We start from the raw sequence: 10483 nt of genomic DNA, 5'->3' as shown, positions 1-10483 counted from the left end.
GTACCCGCCAACTGTTACAATGAAGGGCTCGATAATCAGCTCACGGCATATAGGTGTAAGGCAGGTAAAGGGTATTTTTATAGGTGGTTGTGGACGCTCAATAGGGGGTCCGGGGGGATGCTCCCCCGGGAAGATTTATTTTAAATTATTGAATGTTAAAAGCATCAATCTGGTGCACTTTGAGAGCAAAATGAAGGGGAATTCTATGGATACTCTCTCAACACCATATGAAAAGCAGAACTGTAAACAGATTTACTTTTTTCTTTTATGGATAATTTTACAAATTCAACCCCTTTTAAACTTTATTCTTGTTTTACATGCATATTAGTATTTCAGTACGCTGTTTTTCATTTATTCTGCTTATTGTTTTATAACTATAATGGATCATATAAATGTGTTTGGCCTCGCGGAAATAATTGTTACATTGAATGGTGATCAAAACCGTTGAGACCCCACTTTTTGTTTTTTTTTTTTTTTTTTTTTTTTTTTTTTTTTGTTTGATAACACTGGAGAGAGTTGGCCGTAGTGTAGGTGTGACTCACTGAGCCTGGACCAGAAGTCGTCGCTTCTGGGTCAGGAGGGGATTTATCCTCCACTTCTGGATGTTGGAAAAAACATTCATCAGTATCTGTTCAGCGATGCTCGCTGTGAAGCACCAGAGTGCTTATCTAGTCACACCAGATCCTTGCATCTGAGTCGGAAACAACAGAGGTGCGCACTTAATCGTTCGACCGTCTCCACGTTACCACAGAGATACGGTTTTTGAGGTATGAGGTGCACACAGAAAAGTACACTGCCTGAGACTCCAAAGTTCTTGATAGTACTGAACTGTAGTATTCTGTATGATTCACTGTGTCGAATAAGCATACAGTCCTGCTGGATGATCACAGAGAGGAGCCGCTGCCTTACCGTTGTGCAGTCCCTCTGCGCCCCATTGTCATAGAGTAATAAGAGACTGATAGCTGAGGTGTAATAACAGAAGTAATGCGCTGTTTATTTTTGTTATGGTAGAATGCCCTATTAGCATCTGTATCAGACATATTTCAGCATACAGTCTGGACAGGGAGGACTCAAAGTGTTGCATTCTGCTTGTGTCACTAGGATGGTGGAGGTGGCTGCATGTCACACCAGCCACACGTCAGCTGCCAAGACCCAGAGCGGGCAGGTTCTGATGTGGGGTCAGTGTCGGGGTCAGGCTGTAGCCAGCCCCCACCTCACCCATTTCAGCAGCACGGACGATGTGTTTGCCTGCTTCGCCACACCAGCCGTCACGTGGCACCTCCTCTCAGTAGGTAAGAGTGTTAGTGGGAAATAAATATAGACATATATTAACAATAACACATTTCCAAAGGATTACTAAAACATCTACGTTTTTTTGTCTTTGACATTGTCCCATTTACTGGTTAAAGGTAAGCACACAATGCATTCCTGTGTGTCATAGGTACACATTCCTGGAAGTGGTCTTAGAATAAACAGGAAGCTCCGTTTCCTCTCCATTTCAAACACTTGTGTTAACCAATTGATCTCGTTTGAACACAACTCAGATGTTTATTTATTTTCTTCACCCTGAATTTCTTTAAGTTAATAACATCTTTCTGAAACAGACTGTTTAACTAGGAAGCCAGTGCAATGTGTTTATTTCCTTTCGATAATAAGACAGAAACTAGAGAGATTCATATCATTGGGCTCTTAAGGCATCATTTTTATTTAAAAAGAAAATTGTAACAAAATAATTTTTTTACATACGTTAAGGACTGTAAAATAGACATAATGCTTAATTTAGTTTAGTTTCAAAGAAGGCGTAATTTAACAGTATTTTGTCTGTTATTTACTTGTTCTTTATAAACAAAATGTATTTTCTTCATTCTTGCCAGACGGTGATGACTACCTGACGGTTGCCCAGTCTTTGAAGAAGGAATTTGACAGCCCAGAGATTTCAGACCTAAAGTTCTTGGTTGATGGGAAGTGTATCCATGTTCACAAAGCCCTGCTGAAAATCAGGTATAGCAAACAACCACTCTCAAAGTTCACAGAAAATGTTTACCAGTGCCACTTATATATGAATATTTTATTGTCTCACCTTTTTTAGTGTCTTCAGATTTACTTTTAGTTTCTCTCTCTTTTGCGCCATATTAACTCAGTGTAAATTAATTAAAACTAGCGACAACAATCCAGTTGTCAATATCCGATCACATGACATTTTGAGAAGCTGGTGTGTGTCTGGTTAGGTTTACAATATGTTGCCTATTTTGAGCTGTACTTGGATTATTTGATTGAATTTAGACTACCTTCCTGTTGTTGTTCTAAAAGCGTAGCCTGCTTCTCCACCCTGACTTCATTTTGGTCACATGAGTGTATTTTTCACATTCAGAGGTCGTGCTTGGTCATGAGTGATACATGCGATTGGTATACCACAGTAGGAATTTTACTTTGATCTTGAACTGTAGGATTGTTAAAAATAGAAGCACCTAATTGAGAAATCATTATGTTAAGAGGGCAGCCATGATGATAGCAAACACACTTATCTTTCTATAACATTTAACATGTATGTTGCACACTGAATGCTGCGTTTCCTATATGTAAACTCCATCTGGTTTCCTCGTCTTTCCTGTTAATGTCACAGGGGAGCAGAGACAGACCTATTGTTTCCTGTTTTTCTTTTTATAACCACACTCGGACACAAAGTATCAGCATTCCAGTCGCTTGCTCTTTTGCACTGTCAGTAGGAAGGAGCCAGACTGTCTGCGACTTCAACCCTCGTGCACACGCTCACACAAATATGCAATAGAGCAAAACGCGTGCTTTGGCAAGATCACATGCAAATGACACGTTTGAGATGCACTTCGGGAATGAAGATTCAGTTGTTTATTTAACCGTGTCCTGAGAAGAAATGATAGGGAAGCAGTGTCTTAGCGTTGAGGAAAAATTGTATTAAGATAGAACTTTATGGTAGGTCAAAAGAATACATGACTATATTTTCAATTTTAATTCAAAACGATGTTATGGTAATAAAGCAGTATGTTAACAAAAACAACATAAGCACTTAAGGGGGAAACGTGTTCAGATTCAAATAAAATGGTATCAGTGAAAAACAGGATTTATCCAAATCAGACAAAATAGTGAACAATAATAGTCGCAAACATGAATAGAAAATATTTTCATTCTATCTTTTTTGTATTTAAAAAAATTAGCCCAGAGTTTTAATTCACAATTATTTGTATGATTCTAAACAAAGCTGCAGGTACCCTAACTTCTTTATAGGCAGCCATTGAATTAGCAGACTCTTGCTTGAGTTGTGTGATCGATCACAGTGAACCTCAAGTACCAGGTTTCTTTTATTTTTTCCCTGCAAAATATAATATTCATCGTATCAAAATATGATTTGTTGCAAGTAAAAACTGCACTGCATTATCTCACAAAGGTCAAATCATTTGACAACAAATAAATGCAAACCTTGTTTGTTTTTTTTTCAATGTCTTTTTTTTGCTACAGCATGATTTGCATAATAGCAGTAGTGTTAAGTACACATGTGTAGTACATCGTTTTAAAACGTGCTAATTCACTTTTATAAATGTTTGAAGTAACTGGAGTAGTCAGCTGCTTTTCTTCCCTCTCCAGATGTGAGCATTTTCGCACACTGCTTAATGAAACAGATGAGGATACGTTAGAAATTCACCAGTTTTCATACCTGGTGTACCGAGCCTTTCTGGAGTACCTCTACACAGACACTATTAACCTTCCACCAGAGGATGCCATTGGTAAGCACACAGACATGGCCCTCCTCAGTCTTTCTCCACTCTGACAGTCGGTGCAGAAACACACTCACCTGTGTGTTTTCTCCTGTGTGTGCAGGGCTGCTAGACCTGGCCACGTTCTACAGAGAGACGAGGCTTAAGAGGTTGTGCCAGGAAACCATCAAGAGAGGCATTTCTGAGGAGAACGCCGTCACTCTGCTCTCTGCCGCTGTCAAGTATGAGGCGCGGGTAAGCTCATAGCTCCTGACACACAGTCAAACAGCTTGGTGGTGGGGCCCCTCAAAGTAGCTAGTCAGTTATACTCCTCAGCAATGACCAGACAGCCCTCTTCATTTTTAGGACCTGGAGGAGTTCTGCTTCAAGTTTTGCGTCAACCACCTAACAGCTGTCACGCAGACCCAGGCCTTTGCGGACATGGACCACGACCTGCTCAAGAACTTCATTAGCAAAGCCAGCCGCTACGGGGCCTTCAAAAACTGACTAGAAGGCCCCTGTTGTGATGGATTCGCTCCTGAGAGTCGACCCTAGACCAAAGTAAACACCAGGCTGCTCAGCACTTCAAAAGCCTTGTCGCTGGGGATTTTAACACTGGAGAGGCAAAGGGTTTAATGTTTCCCCCTCTAACCGATGCCTCTGTGTTACTGCTCTAAAGCCAGCCAAAACACAGTAGCTGCTTTGGGGCGTAAATAAAGGGCTTACACCACTCGGTCTGTCACAAGCAGTGGAATACAAAGATGTACCACAGTGGTCGTCTTTGTGTCACTGACAATAGGCTTGGTCAATTATGTGTGTGATTTGTTTTCATAAAGCTAATCCACAGACAGATGGGATCCCTCACAGTGACAACCAGTTCAGACAGGAAGCCTGGTAATGCTATTTACTAAATATAATCCATTGCAATAAAAGGGTTTGGCATTGAGGTGTAATTATATTATTTTGTCACACTGCCCTTCATCAGTTAGTCAAACAAATGATCAAAGTGTAAATGTTTCTGTAGCTATGACCCTTCACATCGTGCTGCTTTTCTTTGAAGCCTTGATTCTTAAACGTTCTGAATTTAATGAGGAAAGATACACATGTTTGACACTTTTTTTTCTAAACGACTTTAGTTCTCAATTTCTGTTCTCTTGCGTAAGTTAATGTTACATTTTGCCACGTTGTTTTATATTGTAGTTTTTCACCTTTGCCATCCAAACGTGTGGTTTCTCAGTGGTGTTTGTAATGACTAACATTTGCAATGTTGAAACAGTTGACAGATGGTCTGCAACTGTTATAAATAGGTGTAGACAGTTATGAGAGATAAGGACATCCTTCTGTTTACTTGTGTTCAGATTAACGCTCTCTGTGCAGCTGGAAACAGTGTCTGGCTTACAAAAGCATATTGATTCCTGTGTGATGCTACAAATTCATTGCAAATTGGTATGTTTACAAAAGTTTGCTTGTTAATTGTTTTCTTTTTTAATTGTTTTTATGTTTGCATCAAACTCCTGGATCTTTTTACAAGTCATGGTCTATATCCCTTCTCTGGTTGAACCTTGTGGTGATAAAATAGTGCTGGCTTTGTGTAAATGCCAACTGAATATGTTTAATATAGCCCTATATAACTGCAAGGTTTGAAAATGTAGTTACTAGATAATTCCACATTCAATTTCTGCATCTGTCTTAATAGAACATCATTTTACTTTAACAAGCCAAGTATTGTATTTTTTTTTAATGTTTTGATAATTACTAAAAATGCCTGTTTTCATTTTGTATGGAAAACTATATAAGCTTCTGACAGCAGCACTAATTGTAACATTTGATAAATTAAAATGTATTAAAATTAGTTACTAGATAATTTGATATGTGTTATTGCTGTGATTCGTGGTCTATATGTTGTGCAGTAATGTACAGCCTTCACATTCATGTTAACACAAAATATGGAATATATATATATACTGAATATACGTTTGGCCAAATGTACAGTTACATACACATTAAAGAGGCCCTATTGTGCTATTTTCGTTTTAACAATAGCAGTGTTAAACCGTGGGGGGGGGGGGGTTTAGTGTGTTGTATTTGAATATATTTTCACACTGATGCGTTTCTTTGCTGAGAGCCTGTCGCTTACCTAACATACATGTTGCGGTTTTAACACTTGCCTCACTTTGCTATTAGACAAAATATTACGTTTATTTATATACCCTCAACTCTTATTCGCATATTACACTTGCTCCTACTCTAATCTCAAACCCTGTCCAGTGAGTGAAATGCAAGCAAAATAAACTTGAAACTAATTCATTTATATGACTGCAGCAACTCATCCTATTGCTACTGTTATGTGTTTTGTGCCGGATGCGGAGGGGATGATCGGAACATGTGTAGGATGTAATACCATCTGACATCATGTTAGCACATTGAAATGTAACACACACAGCTTCAAAGTCTTCCTGTGAGAAGGGGAAGCTCCTGTTGTTCTACATGGAGGCCTGAGTATATCCTGAAGTGCAACATCACAGTGTTGCATCATCCAGTTCTTCCAGATTTCACAAAAGCTGTCAGAAAGTACAAGGTGTTGTCAGAATAACGGGAACACCTTACAAATAATGGCAATCCAAATCATTTCTGTGTAGGAACAAAGATGTGTGTGTTCACAATATTTCGATTTGACTTAAACACGGTCTTGAAAAACACAATAAGCTTCATAGTGTGCCAAGCCCCGACAAACAGTATGTCTGTGCATATTGTGATGAAAACCAGATCAGCAGCTCGCAGACGATAATTTAGTTACTTGGTTCCATTGGCTTATTCTCTCTAAACAAATTAGGTTAAATTGATAAGCAGATGGCTTTTGAGATGTTGCCTCCTTTCCTTTTTAGAAGACTATTTATTGTAAAGTTCCATGGTGACTTTGGATTTTTAGATCCCTACATTTAGCACAACAGTTGCCACACATTTCACTTCACATTACTTCATTTCTCAGAGAACATGGGGCCAGTGCAGAATTAGGCTGCCAGTCAAGTTCTGTTATTGTTATGTTATTCTATGGATAAAAGCCTCAGACTAAACGTATGTACTCTGTCACACACAATTACTCAACAAAGCTGACACGTGTTAAACAGTCTTTCATGGAAAATGAGGAAGTGCACACAGCTGCCAACGGCAACTGGCATCCCGCCACATGCAAACCCCCCCACACTGCGACAACAATTTAAAATGTCGGTTAATATTATCTCAGTAAGTCCTTTTGACTTACCTAAAAATAGCTGTGGTGAAAGCTCTCTTACTTATTAAGGAAACAGAAGTACATTGTAAACAAATAATGACAAGTAGTTCTGCATTCGTGTAAGGTTGACAAGTATTTTCAGCAACATTAAAGTATGGTAAATGGTAATGCCGTGAGTAAGAGCTTTCTGGACTTTTTTTTTTGTAACGCTTGAAAAATAGAAACCAATAGTGATCCAGCTTTGACGGGTGGTTTAGTCTGGGCTAAATATTAATCCGTAGTCTCTGTGTTGACAGGAAGTTGTTGGTTTGATATAAAAGCCCAACTTGTGTCTCCTGTGTAGTTGGTTAGTTACCTTTTTGAGTTTAATGCTGCAGTATCTGTGAAACCTGCAAACAAAGAAATAACTCAGAAATAACTTAAATACTCTGTATATCAATTCAAGCATATCGTGAAGGCTGTTTTACCCTGGAGACAAAATGATAGTCAATCAGCTCATTCAGGATGTAAGACATGTAAATGAATCCTGACGCAGGAAAATGAGAGCATCTGCAAGCATCAACAATCACAAGTTACCTGATCACAAAATTACTTCAATATCTATCTAGTCCTTGATTCAGAGATGGTGACTATTTGTTATTTAGTCATTAGCTGCTCAAATGTGTTCATCAGTTATTTATTGGTACTGTTGTATAAACTGTTTACTGAATCTTGCTGGGGCTGCGTTACAGTCAGACAGACAGGCAGACAGACAGACAGACAGACATACAGACAGACATGAATGTTGACAATTTGAACCCTTGACAAGCTTTTTAAGCCCCGGCCACACGAGGATGATAACGGTCGTATCTGCTACAGTTCTCTATCAGATAGACGGTTCGGCCACACGAGGCCGACACGGAAACGCAGAAAATGATAATGGGTCCCTAGGTGGGAAGATCTGCAAACGAAAAGCTCTGGGGGGGCAAACGGCTCCGTGTTTACGCCTATACGATCATGTCCTGATAACGTTGAAGCAATAGCCCCGCCTCTCCTGCTCAGAGATCAGCAGATTATTCTTATATTATTATATAGAGTTGTTATTCATTTGTTTTAAAGCTCAATAAATAACAAAGAAGACCTTTGACTGGCACTTTTCTAATTTTGTCCAGAAGATTTAAACTTTCACAGACATGTTGACCGGCGAAAAAAAATCGAACTGAAACTCTTCCGCATGGTCCCCTCGTCCCTTGGAAGAGGCGGAGAGGTGGGTGTTTTTCATCTGCTGGTGGACAACCGGAGAAATTTACAGCAGGAGCAAACGCTTGCCTCGAGGAGGGAGAAAAAGAGCCGGAGAGCGTCCACAGCGGAGAATGAACAGAAGGGCAACCGAGGCAACCATGCGCAGGAAGTCTTCTTCGCTGCTTTTGTGGTAGGAGCACAGTGCGACTTACAGGCCTGGCCTATGTACTACAGGGTCTCCAGCGCTTTTGAGCGGTCTCGTGTGAACCAGGTGTGAACGGACACGTTTCTGGTGCCTGTTGCGTGTGGACGGAATACTTTTTTGATAACGATTGCGGTCCGTTTGCGTTATCGTCCTCGTGTGGCTGGGGTCTAAAACTACTATACCTAAAGTGAGTGGTTGCAGTGGGGGAGGGTGAAGTATTTGTGGGTGGGTGGGGAGGATTTGTTTTACAAAGCTTGATGTTGATAAGGAGGTGTGGGGGAGCACAGCCTTTCAAAGACCGGCAGCATGACTCATGTTAATGTCAGGTCTCTGATATAGTTTTATTTTTCTCTCGTTTTTAAATCTTTTGTAAAACTAAACACACTTTTTCCAAAAGAAAAGATAAAGACGAGATGATAAAAGAAGAACTCACACTACATGTGCAAAGCTCATAGGTCGATCATGAAAATGTTTCTGCTATGTATTACAATCTGGGGCATGATAACAAAGCTTCACTGATACAATAATATCTTCCCTTTTGTGCCTTCTCTGACATCTCTTTTATTTGCCTTTTAAAGATTGTTTTCTTTCTGGTGACACCATTTTCTTATAAAAAGATGTGTGAGTTGTGAGAGCTGTTAGGACCCTGGTTTCTCCACTCACTCTGTTGCTCTGGTAACCTTGACACACTTTCACACTGTGGTTTTTGTATGAATTGTAGTTCTGTTGGGTTTTGCTGGTGGTTTTGCTTTTTGTTTATTTATTGGCGCCAGCACAACATTTTTGCAGTCACCGTTTCCAAGGTGAACACGAGTGAATCAGCCAAAAGTGGCACTAAAGCTCTCTGTTGTCCGTTGAATGTAGTAGTTTTTGCCAAGTTAGATATTTTTTCAGCAGTTTTCATGTTGCAGAGTTGATAACAGTGAGTTTGGGTGCTTAAGGATGGGTTATTTTCAGAGATGGGATATAGTCATTTGTTTTGAATGTCCCATATGTTTCTTTAGTCCAGAGTAATTGGAATCGGGGTCCAAGCACAGGATTTTAGTCTTAAACAGGTAATCTTCTGTTAAGCCCCAAGGTCCCCGTCGGCGGGTACTTTTTTTTTTTTTCACGACACTGTGTCTCAGGGGATCTTAATATTTAAGAACCTATTAATGTGTTATACCAGATTAACGGGAATAATCTCAGCTAACTGACGATACAAACCATTTTTACCAAAACAAAACACAAGTCTCATAAGAAGCATCTAATGCGGCTTTCACACCAGCGCTTTTCCCTTTCTAGCTCCGAGCTAGAGCTTTTCTGGTTCAGCTCCGGTTTCCCTTTTCTGCTCCCGCTCTGTTCACACCGCCCAGAGCCCGACTGGTGCAACTGGTGACGTCACTGTTTACATCGCTGATTTGCTCCCCAACGGCGCTCACAACAACAACAACAACAACAACGGGGGACTGCGTCGGGTCGATGATCGTGTTGCTTTTGATCATACGAAGTCAGATTAAATAAAATAACGACTTCTCCAAGCTTATACTTTTCTCCAGAGTGCCGTGGTTCATTGTTTATTAATGTGTTTCAGCTGCATTTACCGACCGCTGCAGTGCTGGCTGCTCGTCCACTGGAATTTATTCTCCCGTTAGCTCCGGGCTAGCTAATACTTTAGAGCGGCCTCTCTAAATGTGTGTCAGTCTGAATTGACGCTGTTTGGCATCACAACGCTGTTATTAAAGTGTCTCTGGTATAAAATGGGTGATGTTAGCAACCGAGGGTAAACTGACTACTTGCTATTGCTATCCTATTGTGGCATAAGCCGTTTTCTACAGACACATTTTACCGGCGTATTTTTCATTATGATTTTACTTGTGATAGTCGGACATGTCAACCTGTGCAGCCCATGTATTGATTCCATCCAATAGCTGCTATAATACAAAACAAAACGTCTGCCTGCTCTCCACAATGATCAATAACAGCAAACGGATGGTCAAAGTAAGGTGCAATTAAACAGAATCACACGAAGCCTGGTTAGTGTTGCCTGACTTTATAAAGTGTGTGGTTGCCTTCTAGTCACTTTGCTCAGCACTACTGCTTGTAGGCAGGCATGAC

At 40.2% G+C, this 10483-nt stretch overlaps 1 protein-coding gene across 1 annotated transcript in view; it reads left to right on the top strand.

The window, feature by feature from the left end:
- Positions 1-5597, top strand: part of rcbtb2 (regulator of chromosome condensation (RCC1) and BTB (POZ) domain containing protein 2) — a 10567-nt gene extending 4970 nt beyond the window's left edge. Inside the window, exons 8-12 of the mRNA XM_010779704.1 lie at positions 1102-1292; positions 1875-2001; positions 3619-3758; positions 3853-3983; positions 4095-5597. Coding sequence (XP_010778006.1) covers positions 1102-1292; positions 1875-2001; positions 3619-3758; positions 3853-3983; positions 4095-4235 — 730 coding nt within the window. The 3' untranslated portion in view covers positions 4236-5597. The remainder of the gene's footprint in view (positions 1-1101; positions 1293-1874; positions 2002-3618; positions 3759-3852; positions 3984-4094) is intronic.
- The last annotated feature ends 4886 nt before the right edge of the window (positions 5598-10483 follow it).

This window comes from Notothenia coriiceps, unplaced genomic scaffold, assembly GCF_000735185.1.
Source record: "Notothenia coriiceps isolate Sejong01 unplaced genomic scaffold, NC01 NC01_scaffold00020561, whole genome shotgun sequence".
Lineage (NCBI taxonomy): Eukaryota > Metazoa > Chordata > Actinopteri > Perciformes > Nototheniidae > Notothenia > Notothenia coriiceps.
Note: the sequence above shows the minus strand (reverse complement) of the source record. Positions and strands in the feature narration are given on the sequence as shown.